The 14,795-nt window shown below is 30.5% G+C and overlaps 1 protein-coding gene across 1 annotated transcript; it reads left to right on the top strand.

Moving 5' to 3' along the window:
* The first annotated feature begins 10,721 nt into the window (after window positions 1-10,721).
* On the top strand, window positions 10,722-11,647 carry LOC129918568 (gonadal protein gdl). The gene is made up of 3 exons (XM_055999178.1): window positions 10,722-10,974; window positions 11,030-11,324; window positions 11,385-11,647. The coding sequence occupies exons 1-3, from the start codon at window positions 10,832-10,834 to the stop codon at window positions 11,526-11,528; spliced, it is 582 nt and encodes a 193-aa protein (XP_055855153.1). The 5' UTR covers window positions 10,722-10,831; the 3' UTR covers window positions 11,529-11,647.
* The last annotated feature ends 3,148 nt before the right edge of the window (window positions 11,648-14,795 follow it).

Below are 14,795 nucleotides of genomic sequence, written 5' to 3'. Positions count from 1 at the left end.
AAGGGTAGTTGAAAAAGAAAAAGGGAAAATATGAATGGCAATAGACATTTTCCGGTATCAGCTGTTCTGTCAAATTTTTTATTGTTAGTCCATTTTCAAATTGGTTCGTTTTAAGGGGGGAAAATTAGTGATGTAACTGATAAGAAATCAGTATAGCCAACATTGAGTAAACAAAATGGGTTTGAGTACTGGAATGGAAAAGGTTTGTGTATTTGATTTTATGTTGAATAAAAATAGTGTGTGGTATGACTTGTTGGGTCTAATGGGTTTATTTTTGTAGTGACACCTTAATTATTATATTTAAGCACTTTCTTTTTTAGAATAGACTGATTTTGTGAATGGTTTGAAGAAATGTTTTTTTTTTCAAAATCTTAATTTTGAAATGAAAAATATTTTTTTTCTCTTGAAAACTTGAACTTAACCTTACTTTTGGGAATATCCAAGGTTTAATTTATTTATTTATTTATTTATTTATTCAACTACAGACTAAGTGTCTAAGGTCCAATTTATTCACACTCCATTAAATTTAAAGTCGCCATTAAAAAAGGTAAATTTTACAATTTGTATGCGATTTGACAGTTTTATAATTTTTAATGGAGCCTTTAAAAATAATGGAGAGTGAATAAATTGGGCCTAAGTTGTTAAAATAGTAACAATAGTTATTTTACAAAATTTAAGAAATCATATTTAACAATTCAATAGTTTTGTCTTTAAAATATTTTTTGATAAATTAAAATCTATGTATTGATAGTATTGATTAAAGTCCATGCACATAATATTAACAGGCTCATTAATTCCATAGTTAACTCTGGATGAAGCAGAATAAAAAAATGAAGGGTTGCGAGTAAGTCTTGGGCGAGTGTTGATGTTCAGCATGCTGAGGATAGAAGATGAACTGATTGATCCGGATATAAGCTGGTAGATAAAATGAACATTGGTGACTTCTCTCCGTTTTTTAAGTGTCGATAGTCCAAGAAGCTTTAAGCGATTTTCATAAGCCGGAAGATTTATATTCGGGTCCCAAGGGAGATGTCGAAGAGCAAAAAGTAAAAAGCGTTTTTGAACACTTTCAATTTTATTTATGGCTACGTCGTAGCTAGGACACCATACACAGTTACAATATTCAACGATGGGACGGACGAGAGCACGAGAGGATCATTGAATTCTTTTGAGAACCTCATTATAAAACCGAGGCGACTCCTTGCCTTGCTTGTGATGATGTCAATATGAGGGTTGAACGACAGCTTTGTATCAAATAAGACTCCTAAGTCATTGAAATGTTCAACTCTTTCGATCATGTATTCTTCAACAAAGTAGTAAGATAAATAGGGGTTCCTGCTCCTGGAATAGGACATTACTTTGCACTTTTTTTTGTTAAGTTCCATTCCATTTGTATTGCACCATTCAAATATTCTGTCAATGTCGTGTTGTAGAAATAAATAGCCATTTGGGTTCGTATAGCCGTAAAAAAGTTTGAAGTCATCAGCAAATTTGAGGATTTTACAATACGAAATATCCTTAGAAATATCATTGAGAAAAAGGATAAATAAAAGTGGTCCAATATGGCTACCCTGTGGAACTCCGGATAAGACATCAATTTGCTTAGATATACTTTTCTTAAAGATGACAAACTGTGTTCGTGCTTTTAAATAAGATTTTATCCAGTCAAGAAACCATTCAGAAAAACCGTATTTTGCCAATTTAATAAATAGTATGGAGTGGCATACTCTATCAAAAGCTTTGCTAAGATCAGCGTAGAAAACATCAGTTTGGAGCCCATTTTGCAGATTGATGTTAACATTGTTAGCAAACTCCAATAGGTTTGTTGAAGTTGACTTCTGCAAGCAGAATCCATGCTGGTCAGGAGAAATTAATCCTTGGCAGTAAAATTGAATATGTTTGCAGACTATTTTCTCAAATAATTTTGGTAAGCATGAGAGTTTCGCAATTCCTCGATAGTTTTCAACGTTATTCTTATTACCACTCTTATGAAGAGGGACAATAAATGAAGATTTCCACAGCTCAGGGAAAACACCAGTTGACAGTGAACAATTATATATATACGTAATTACAGAACATATATAGGACTTGCTTGCTTTGACAAATATGGACGGAATTTTATCGGGACCACACAAAACAGTTACTTTTTAATTCGTCAATATATTGCACTACTTCCGCCTCAGTCAATCTTATAAAAGGTATATCACAGGTTGGAAAACTTAAATCTATATTATCACAGTAATTAGGATTGCTCGAGGTATATGTCTGTTGGAAGAAATCTGCAAATATGTTACTAATTTCTTTATCACAGCTAGAGATTTTATCTTTATATTGCACAGTCGACGGATATGTTGAACTTTTTCGTTTGGAGTTAACATATTTCCAAAATGATTTCGGATTACCTGATAAATTGCACTTAATTTTATAAATATAGGCTTTGTAAGATGTTTTTAAACTTGTGTTAAATAGCTTGCGATAGTATAAGTAACGGTTATAAAACTGGATGCAACTCGTTCTTTTCCATTTTTTGTGACATGCGTTTTTAAAGTTTCGTAAGTGTCTTAGATCCTTATTTAACCAATTTACTGATGGGGGATTTGTTTTTTTTCTTATAACAGGAACACAAAAATGAATACAATTACTTAAAACAGCATAAAAGTTTTCAACACATGCATTGACATCACTTATGCTTAAGACACTTGTCCTAAATCGATTTTACTAAAATTAAAGTCATGGTCTAAGTTAGGTTCAGCAATAATGTTTGAAGAAATTTGATGATCGATTTGTATATTGCAATTAAGTGCGTTGTGGTGAGGTACTTTTGGCAAAAGCCAGTCATTTATACAAACAGTATCACAGGAAACAGGGAAATCAGTAAATACGAGATCAAGAAATCGACGAAATTCGTTTGTTAATCCATTAATTTGAGTTAGACCACATAAGTGTACTGTCTCAACAAAATTTCTTTGAAATATTGGACCATGCTCTAGAACATTATAAGTATATTTCAAATCATCATCCATTTTCCATTCAAGATTTGTTAAATTGAAGTCCCCAAAGATAAATATATATTACTCATAACTGAATTTTCAACAATATCCGATATAGCAGATGAATACAGTTCATAAACAGAAGGCGATGATCCAGACGGGACATAAATACCACAGATGACAAACGAAGAATGACAGTAATTTATCTTTATTGTGACGAGTTCCAAATTTGTATGCTTGTTTGAAAACAACAACTCAGATTTAAGACAACATTTAACAGCAATTAAAACGCCACCTCCATTTTTGAAAACGCTATTAGAAGGATTTCTGTCTAAACGATATAAGTTATAATCAGGTGGACATATCTCAGCATCATGTACAGATGAATTAAGCCAGGTCTCAGTTATAATGATAATGTCATAAGTTCCATTAATGCAATTTAAATAAAAGTTTTTTAGTTTTGATTTCATTCCTCCAGCATTCTGATAGTAAATATTTAGTTTTTTGACTGAACCTTGGATGGGTTATTATCAAAAACTGGGAATCTACCAACGTTTTCTTTTCTAGGGCTATTCTTGAATTCATGAGCAATTGTAAATTTTGGCCAGAAATCAGGAGACAACATAAGATTAATAGTAGGATCAGAAGCAAATAATTTAAACGATGAAATACGACGTTCATACGAAAACTGCATTTTGAAACACTTCAAAGACAAATCAGGCACAGAAAGTTTCTTTTTTACATAGTTAACAACCATTTCACAAGTAGTATTTGGGTGAAGACGTGATATAAAGATAGACTTCTCAGGTGGTACAACAACTAACCCGTCCGAAACACCCTCATCCATTTCGGAAGCTATTGGTCCGACGCGACGGTTTGCGAGCTAGCAGTTTTATCACACAAAGAAGATCTTTTTTGCGACACAGTGGGAGAATTAGGGATTTCTTCAATTATTGGTGTTGAGTAAGTTATCTGCAAAGGAGTTACGAGAGATAGTCTCGACCCTGTTGGAACGCAGATAACGTTATGTTCTGTCTTCTTACGTTTTGGCGATAAATCCTTGTCTTCGAAATTCATGTCGTTGAAAAGCAATTCATAATCCGACAACTTTTTTTGTATTTTTTTTCAAATCATTTGAAATATCATTGAAAGTTTTTTTAGATTTTTTAAGGACTTGAAACAAATCAGTGGTTTTTTTGCAGTTGCAGTTCTTACAAAACCAACGTAAACCATTACCAATTTTAAGAAGACCTTCAATTATTTTGACATTAAGACCAGCACATTTCATATGGGCAAATCCATCACATAACCAACACAAACACATTCTTTCTCCATCGCCAATAATTTCTTTACAGATAATGCAATTCATTTTAACAGACGTTATAATTCAAATTTAAATAAATAATAACCTAAAACTATACAATTGATATCGGCGTGTTTGTGTTTATGCAATACTATTTTTTAAAATTAAGTTTGCCTAAAAGTATGCAATAAGAAATTTACAAAATAAAGAAATCACTCAAGACAAATTTAAATATTAAAACAAAAACAAAGAAGTTCAGAGAGTAAAGTAAAAATGACTCACAGAAAACAAAGTATTACGATTAATTTTCTGGAACAACACAATGTGAAAATCACAATTTAACACCAAAAAATGAATAGTTCAGCAGAAATTGTTTTTTAAAACAAAAATACCACTTTAAAATTTCACTTTTAATGTTTTATTTATTTTTTTCACTTGATGAAAACCAGGAAATACAGGTAAAAACACTATAAGGATTACTAACACACAGCTTAAGCTAAAAGAGCAGAGATGTTATAGGGTTATTACAGATTTAAATTTTTACTTGCGATATATTTGTGTATAAATAAATGTCTATAGTAGGTACTATCAACAGAGGAAAAATTACAAGCGGCATCTATCGGTTTACGTGCATTTAAAATGTCTGAATGGTTTGCAGAGAGAAATGCAGAGAATACCTATGAGAAAAAAATTAATCCTCGTTGGGCGCCATCTAGCTTCAAAACAAAAATCTGCAAAAATAAGGGGATTTTTTTTTTTATTATTCAAAATCAATATTGAGTTATAAAATTAACATTATTTACATTTACAAGTTTGAAACCCAAATTTGGATTGAATTGTTTGCAAATCACGGTAACATTGTGGTTAATCTTGATAACGCAGTGGTATTTAAAGTTTTAAAGCTGATTTTTGGTAATAATCTATTGAGAATATTTAATTGTGTGTGATTCAATTTCATAGGAGACTTACGTTGTTCCTATAGTTTCATAGAGGAATATCAGATATCTTAATTATATGATTTTACAAATAAAACTGAAAATTGCAGTAAAGTAACGCAGTTGTTTGGTTTTGATCACTTTCAGCCATATTTATAAAAGAATCTTAAAGGTTGTTTAACTTTAAACCACCTCTAAATAGCTCTTAAGTACAAAATGTGTATTTATAAAGAATTTACACATTTAAGAAACGTTGCTTAACAATTGCTTAACTTAAACGCCGTTCACCACGTTTAGAGCTTGCTTAGAGCCATTTTAAGAATGATTGGACCACATAATTATTATTAGTAAGATCGTGAGCTCAGTATCATGCTATTAATTTATCTAGGGTTTTGATGTGAAGACGTCATTTTGTTTTGAAATGAAATTATTCCCTAAAAGGAGCTTGAATTTTAAATTGAAATTAAAGAATTGAAGAATATTAATACAAAAAAATTAAAATGGTTAGTAAAAATCAACTCCCCCTTCTGGCCTTGATCTGCGCATTTTATTTAGAAACCCGACATAAGCAAAATGAACGACCTAATTAGGGTTTTTGTGTTTTGCAGTGTTTGCAGTCAAATTTAAGAATATATGTTTACAAATATGTACATATTTACAAAATGTCAAAAACCACGTGATGTTTCTAAAATGTAGTAGTATTCTGTACTAGATTAGTTAATTTCTCCTCATTTTTTGACACAACTATCATTTAGTTAATCATCTGTAGGAATTCTATTATAAATACAAATTTAAGCAACGTTGGTTAAAGACGAATTAAATATTTAAGCAAGCTTAACTAAAAAACCTTTGAGAGCCAATGTAAGCAAATCTAATAAATATGGCTGTTTGTGTTTAAACTGTCAAAAATATAGAAATATCATTCAAAACATCGATCTCTGCAAATGTAATTTTATAATAGATTAAAAATTATAACCATTCTATTTCAACTAAAATTTATGAAAATTGATAAATATTTTTTTTTCAAAATTCACTGCCCTAATTAGGCATCAAAAAGTATTTTGGCCCATGTACACTATATCGCTGTGCTGTCGCGCTCTAAAAGGATGCAATAGAAATGAAATAGGTTGCATTTCTAATTTTTTAGAGTATAAAATTTAATAATTTTTTGCAGTTGTTTATTATTATCAATTACATATATGCAGTTTCCACTTCTTAATCAGTGTTATGTAACAAAAAATCAACGAGATTTTGTGGCCTAATCACAATATTTATTTCGAGCAAATATTTTTTAAATCTCATGGAAAGCAACAAGATTTCTCATAACAGCTATTTTCAGTTTTTTTTTGTGTATTTTTTTGTAATCTTATGATTGGTGTAATCTCGTCAAAATACACTTGTTAGCGGAGCCAACTTTATAACACATTGTCCTGCTTTTATGTGATACAATCGGATGGGAAAGTATGCTGATTTTAGGCGCAAGCACTGAGCATATTTGTAAATTTGGTTGCATGGGATTAAAAATTGCTTAAATTAAGCTCTTGACTTTTAAGCAGTAACCACTGAGAAAAGAGGAAATATCAAAAAGAAAAATCTAGTTTTACCCGTGATGTAAATGGTTCAAAGAGACTTTGTTATTTGGTTGCTTGGTTGTTTTTTTTTATAATTTTACTGTAGATACTTGAAGAGAAAACATATAAGAAGTAACAAGTTGTTTTTAAATGTATTTTTATTTTAACTTATTCATTTTTGTATACAAATCAAATTATAATTATTGTAAAATCTTATTTACCTACTTTATTTTTTTCAATTCAAATATTCTCATATTTTACAATCAAAATAGGTTTTAAAAAAAGATCTTTAAAATGACTACACACACTTAATATCCAAACATCACAAGAAAAAGTACAGAATTATCTTAATTTTATAAACTTAATGTTAACTTAATATAATTTTGTTCTTATTTAAAAGAAGCATATCATTTAAACATTTAAAAAATTCAAACTCTTCCTTGCTCTTTGTGAGCAGCTATTTTTATAAGGTTCCACTCTGTTACGATTTCTTCTTGTTCTCATTTCGATGGTGTAAGCTGATTTATCTGGTGTCGATGTGGCCTTTGGATTAAAAATCTGCTCGTACACTTTAGGTTCCAATATCACCAATTTCTCCAGCGCTGATAACAATTCGTTTTGGAGTGAGTTGTTAAATTCCACATTTACCCCTTTGCTCTCCATTTTTCTCTTTAAGTGTTGTGTTGGTGATATTGGAACAAAGTGAAAATGTGTGTGGATTGTGGTGTGTATAATAGTGGAACTGAAATACCAAATACAAAGTTCTACTATTTATATGTTTTCGAATTGCGAAATCATGATGTTGCGAAAGCAGAATGAGCAGGTAGAAAAACTAGAAAAGGTGCGTGGTTGTATGATGTGTCTACGGTAAGATCATAAAACTACGATTTCGCAATGTGTAAGAAAGTAATTACCGTCGATTTCTGAGAATACGTACATTTGTAAAATGAATTAGCTTATGCGTTTTCGATTCTGCAATTGATGGTGGTGCAAATTTAAGTTTTAGAAGTTTCTTAGAAAATAATTTTTAAGAAATGTTTCACTTTTAAATTGATTACATTTTAATCATTTCAGAGAAACGTTAACGTTGGTGAAAACCATATTATTTTAAAGAATTTTTTTGAATGTATTGCAAAGTTGATACTTAGATATCATTTGAATAAAATAATAATATTGTATTTTTAAAATCGTGTATTTTGTGTATTTCAAAGGCAAGAGTTTAATGTAAATATTTTTTTTGTTCCGATTTTACCAGAATCCTAGATGAAAATTTTTTTTTTCCTTGGACGTTTCACTACGGACTTGCGAAAACTTAAATTTTAAAATGTAGAAATAAAATTAAATATCTCCTGCACTGTGTACTAGACTTTTATGTACACAAAAACTATCCGGTTTGCATGAAAAAAATGCACACCGGAGCGTCGACGTTCAGGCATTTTTTGCACTTGGTTGTAGTTGTTGTGCGACAGCCTTTATTGTCAATGAAAGGATAACCACTTAAGTGAGTTAAATAAAGCAAAACTTAGTTTCACTATAATTTTCCGCATTTTTTTATTTGCCTCAATGACAACTCAATCTTTTCTTAACTCGATGTACATGGTTTTTATACATATATCATATTTTCATAGTTAAAAAATTTATCAAATGTGGATTTAAAAATGGAAAGCATCATAAGACCTCTCAAATATTTGTTTCTTAACTCACTTAAGCGGTTATTGATTGTGGCCACAATTGGTATACCTTCTTCTATTAAAAATCATTTGATGAAAACCAAAATTACTACTTAAGCCAGTACGCTGCTGAAGCGAAACGAAAAATTTTGAAGTCTCCAAAATCAACAGCGAACTTGTTAACAAAAAAATACCATCAGGTATTATAGCATAGTAAAAATAATAAAAATACAAATAAAAAAATTCAAGAAAAAACATCACAAACTTAGTTTAAAACAAAACAAATTTACTTTCGTTCAAGATTTCGTTACTGAAATTTTTGTATGGAAAATTTCGTTTCGCTTCAGCTGCGTACTAGGCTTTAACAGGAAATGACAATGAAAAATTTAATTTTGTTCGACTAGCGAAAATTATACCATTTTATTTGGAGATGTCTCCATTACTTTGACGGGTACATTAAATTGTGCCCGGAAAAATGACATTTGAGTTTTTTGTTTTTATCTCTCTGGGTCTCTTTTCTTGTTGTTTATTTTGTCATTGCATTTATTATTTTTGTGTTTCAATTTCCGATAGTGTAAATAAATATTTTTCAATTGAGATTTCGTTTTTATCAGCAGCAGGCTTTTGAATATTTTAGCCTTGCGCGCAGCTGAAGCGAAACGAACATTTTCCAGGTCTCCATAGTCATAATTCAAATCAAGAAAATAACTTCAGAAAAGATTTTTTCAAGCAAAAAAGGTCGAAACAAAAATTATAAAACCATCAACAAAACTCTTTTTTTTTGCCTCAAGAAAAACTACGAGACGATTAAAATATGTATATAGAAAAGTGATAACTCTCCAAATAATCTGGTACACGAAAGAATTTGTTAGGTCAAGCCCAGTACGCAGATCGTGCTGAACTAAATTTTATCTCGACAATTTTTAACTCTACACGCGTTCGCTAAAAGCCAAGATAAATTTAAATTTAAAAATAACGGCTGAATCACAGTTTCATTTACTTATACCAGCTTACATTCAATATAACATTACATATTTTTTTTACATGCAGAATACCTTTTTTAAACTCTCATTTTGTTTTATTCCTCTTCTTTTATATATTCCAAGGTTTTTTTTGCCTCTTATTCCTTGCAGCAATAACAACAACCACAAAAATGTCTAAATTTATCTGTGAAAAAATGCGCTGAGCATTATTTCGCGAGCTAAATTGAGTGGAGACTTTTTGCAAAAGTAGTAGATGAGAATTCGAATTTAGCGCGTGAACTGCGTACTACCTGGCTAAAAATCCTCGCTAAAATTTATCTTTGGAGGAAATTTGTATGAAAGATAAATTTTAGCGCGATCTGCGTACTAGGCTTCAAGCTGTGTGCTCTGAAATAAAAAGCACAACGCTGTTTTCGTTTTTTTTAGAAATTTAACTTCATTTTGCGCATATGAAATCGAAATTATAAGTATTTTATTCGGAATAAAAGATTTGTAGGTCTGTTAAACCCTAGAACGCAGATCGCAGATCGCTAAAATTCATTTTTCTTACAAATTTCCTCCAAAAATAAATTTAAGCGAGGATTTTTAGCTAGATAAAAAGTCTCCACTCAATTTAGCTCGAGAAATAATACTCGTCGCATTCATTCACAGATAAATTTTGAGATTTGTGGTTTTTGTTGTTGTTAAAAGAAAATAATAAAAAGCAGAAAACCTTTGAATATTTAAAAAAAGAGGAACAAAATAAAATGAAAGAATAAAGGCTTGGCCACACCGGAGGGTATGCGGTAGCGGTACGGGTAGAGGTAACGGTACTTGTATGAAAAAAATTCCAAACTGACATATCAACGTTCAGATGTGGAATTTTTTTCATACAAATATCGTTACCGCTACCCGTACCTCTACCGCATACCCTCCGGTGTGGCCAAGCCTTAAAAAAGGTATACTGCCGCAGCATGCCGGTAAAAGAAAATATGTATGTACCCAATAGGTGTAGGTAAATGAAACTTTCAGGCGTTATTTTCAAATTTAAATTTATCTTGGCTTTTTGCGAACGCGTATAGAGATAAAAAGTGTTGAGATAAAATTTAGTTTAGAGCGATCTGCGTACTAGACTTTACGTTTGGTAGATTTGATCGAAACTATTTCATTATGTCGAAACGGACACGGCTATAAATTAAAAAAGTTGACCAGTAGCCTTAAGAATAAACTCTCATTTGTAAACCCATACAATAAACTTCAAACGTCAAATCTTAAATGTCAAAAAAAAGTTGAATACCATTGAAACTGATTGAAACGAATAAATAACATTTCACATTTGTAATATTTTACAAAACTTGGAAACTTGATTATTTTTCTGCAGAAAAACTAAACAAAAAACAATGGAAAATAATTTTCAAGTTGAAGAAAATTCACTATCCCAAGACACATATCAGGATGATCCACAACCATCGCCAGAATTCCTCCAAAGAAAATTATATTTTCTTGTTGATCAACTAAAACAAATGCATTCTGCTTTGCCCGAGTAAGAAAAAATGACCAAAGAACCCTTCAAGATTTTAAATTGATTCCATTTCTAGACAATTCCAAATAAGAATATCCTACGAATTATTAACAGAATTAGCTAATTCCTTACTAAACGATACAATATTCGAAATAGTTAAAGGATTAATGGACATTCAACATGTAACCGAAAAACACTTGGAAAATCTTCGCAATCAAGTCGAGAATGAATATCAAATTGAAGTACAAGATTGGGCATCGAAAATATCAGATCCAGAAGAATTGGAACACATTTTGGGACTAATGAAGATAAAACACACGAAAAAACTGAAAGAAACTGATATGAAATTAATTGCACATTTGGATCAAAAAGTTTTATAAAACAAATTTTCAAAAGAGAAGAAAACTAATTTAGTTCTATTTGTATTTTAGGTGAGAGACCAACAATCATTACTGGAAAAGGCATGTGTGGCTGGATTTTATGTAACAGACAATCCCAGGGAAATCAAGATTCAAATGTTTTTGCTTGATTTTATTTTGCGTTTGAGTCGGGTGAAATTCGAACCGAATAAATAGGAATTACTGCAGTGGGATGAGACCCAGAGAGATAAGACTTGATTGATTTGACTTTGATTCAAAAGAAAATTGTATAAAATATTATTTTATTATGTATGTTAAAGCCGAATTCGTTGCACGAAATGCAAAAGAAATGTTTTATGATAAGCAAACTATTTACCTGTTCTTTTGTTTTTATTTGAAATTTGTTAGAATAATTTTCCTCATCTCTAATTTGCTTTCCATATGAACGTACAATGTACAAACCCTCAGATCATACAGCCCTATTCTGCTATTCGATTCACATGAATCGAAAGATTTTCTTTCTTTATCGAGTCAAACTGGCTTTGAAAAACCTCTAACTCTCGAAAGCAAAGCGTTGTTTCCGTCTTTTTTAGCAATTCTAAAGAATTATTTTAACCCCCATTTAAACACTTCTTATTTTATGTCGAATTCCTTTGAACCAATTGCAGTCGCTACTAAAATCGATACTTTTTGTCTGTTTAGGAAATTAAAAGAGGTAGCGATCTCTTTTTGTGAATGTTTTTGTGCCCAAGTGACTGATGAAAAACAAAAGAATTTACAAAACTTCATAGTAAGAACAAAACAACGTAAAATTGTTTATTTTGTTCACTAAAAAGGATTTATTTACATATTATGTATATTTCGCAAATAAACAAAAATCGGCTCTGGTTTTTCATTTCTTTACAAAATTTTATTTGGATTGACGTTTTGCATTTGACAAAATTGTAGTGTGTGTGAAAATCTGTGTAAATCCGTCTCAAAAAAGCGATTTAAAAAGGATCGATTCTTCGGGAAAAAGTTCCTACCCAATTTTGTTTCATTGGAATTCATTTAAGGAAAAGTAGCGACTGCAAGTGGACTGCAGGTTTTAGGTTCATCGGAATTCGACATTAGACTTTCACTTGAATCGAATAGCAGAATAGGGCTGATAGTATTGACTCGAACCAATTGTGTAAAAGCGGGAGGTTCGACACATGGGAGGCTACGTCATATGCATGTTTTGTCGCTCCCTTAAGATTTATCTCTTTCGTTTTACGAAAAACCGTTACTCTAATGACTGAACTAAACAGCTGCTTTTTAGGATGATTTAATTTTTAGTTTATGTAAGTGTCTGAAAACTAATTTTCTATTCAGATATTGCAGAAACTCCTTCAAGTGCTGCAAAAAAGTACAAAATTAAAAGAACAACAATTTTGTCCCGAATAAAAAAAAACAACAACAACAAAATATAATCTTTTTATAATGTATTATTACAGTAAGTAAACTTTATTACATTCAATAAGAATATATTTCTGCATTATTGAGATTTTCTCTTGTTTTTAGATTGAAATTTCTTTATTTGACTTGATCTCCCAACCTATGCCGGAGGTTGACCAAGGCTCCCTTAATGGGGGCGGATTTTAAAATTTCCCTTTTTTGTTTTTTGTGTTATAATTTTTCAAAAACAAGTTGTAACTTTAAGAATTTCCTTCAAAGGTAAGGTAAAAAGATTTAAAGTTAAAATACAAACAAAAAGAAAGCAGAAGTGTGGCTGAAATCCTATCTTTCAGATAGAACTCAACATGTAGGTAATTATTAAGAATAATATATCTAAAATTATAAATGTCAATTCTGGTGTCCCTCAAGGAAGTCACATTGGTCCTCCATTATTTGTGTTATTATAAACGATATGTGTAATGCGTAATAAAGATTATGTTATGTTTGCCGATGATTACGGTGACCATATTTCTAGGAGCGAAACCCGGGGCAAATAAGAAATTCGTTGGATCGTTTTGAAAACATTGGTTTTTCAAAAAAAAAAGATACATAATTAAACGAGTTTTCATAATTTTTCCTTATATTGATATCAAAATTTCGTAATAGATTTTATGGGAGAAGTTTTTTTTGATATTAATTAAGTCGTTTACGAGGAAGTCAGAAATCAAGAAAATTGTTTTATTGCATAATAGGTTCTTTAAAAAATATTTTTTTTAACAAAATTGTGAAAGCTAGTTTTTTTAATTCTGGTTTAGCTTATTTTCAACATGGAACTAAATAGGTAATTTATAAATTTTTTTAAAAAACTAATGCTTTATTCGAAAAATTAAAAAAAAATTAATTTATCTTCCAACCATTTCTTGTTTTACAGAGTATTTAAAATTTTGAATACAAAAATCAGAGAATGTGGAAATACGGGACAATCACGGGACAAATTACAAAATACGGAACACTTATACGTCCCGGGTTTCTTAAATAAAAACCAAGCTATAGAAACACGGGACAGTCCCGCGTAAACCGGAACAGATGGTCAAGAACCATGAAGGTGCACATTTTCTCCAAATTTACTTAAAAAAACTTTTTCATTGGTGCAATATAAATGATATGTCTTTAAATTTATTAAAATTAAGAATATATTTTGTAGCTAAGGTCTGGTACGCAGATCGCGCTAAATTTTAGCTCCCATACAAATTATCGAAAATTTTTAGCCGAGATAAAATGAGCCCCATACAAATTATAGATAACTTGTATGGGAATTTTATCTCGGCTAAAAATTAGCTCGAACAGCGTACCAGGCTTAAACAAATAATCCCTTATCCCTTCATATAAGTGTATGCCCAGTATTTAACTAACAGAGGCTAGTGTTTTTTTTGGTAAAAATACATTAACCAAGACACTCCAAATTTTGAACGAATGCAACTGAAAAATCTTAAGTAATTTCTTAAAAGTCATATACATATTAGGTGTGTTTTTTTGTTTATCTATATAGATTTTGTGCAAAAAAACGACATCGAGATTTTTGAAATCAAAACAATTTACGTGTTAAATACAACAAAAACTTTATCTGTATAGATTTTTGAAAAATCCAGATAATTATCCAGATTTTACTTTCTCTCGATAAAAACAGTAGTGCCAAGGTAGTTTAATTGTTGTGTTCATATAGAAATATCTGAAAATATTAACAAAAAAAAAAGCGGAGAAAACGAGGTTTGAAAAAAACTCTCATAGAAAAAAATAATCAAAAATTTGTTCGACATGGTTGCATTGAAATGTTAATATATCGAGATATACGCAATGCACTTTTCAGATAAAAGTCTTAAATGGATCCTGATAAAATTGTTGAACAGATATGTATATAAAATTACCAAAGTTTTTTCGAAAAATTAGAAATAAAAATAAAAAAGTTTTCACATTTGATTTTTAAAAAATCGAAAAAAAATTCAATATGGCTACCTTCAAACGCTTATAACACAAGAACGACGCAACTAATGTTAATGGTCATGGTCT

Source organism: Episyrphus balteatus, chromosome 4 (assembly GCF_945859705.1).
Source record: "Episyrphus balteatus chromosome 4, idEpiBalt1.1, whole genome shotgun sequence".
Lineage (NCBI taxonomy): Eukaryota > Metazoa > Arthropoda > Insecta > Diptera > Syrphidae > Episyrphus > Episyrphus balteatus.
The sequence above is the reverse complement of the archived record's forward strand: the minus strand, read 5'-3'. Positions and strand labels throughout refer to the sequence as shown.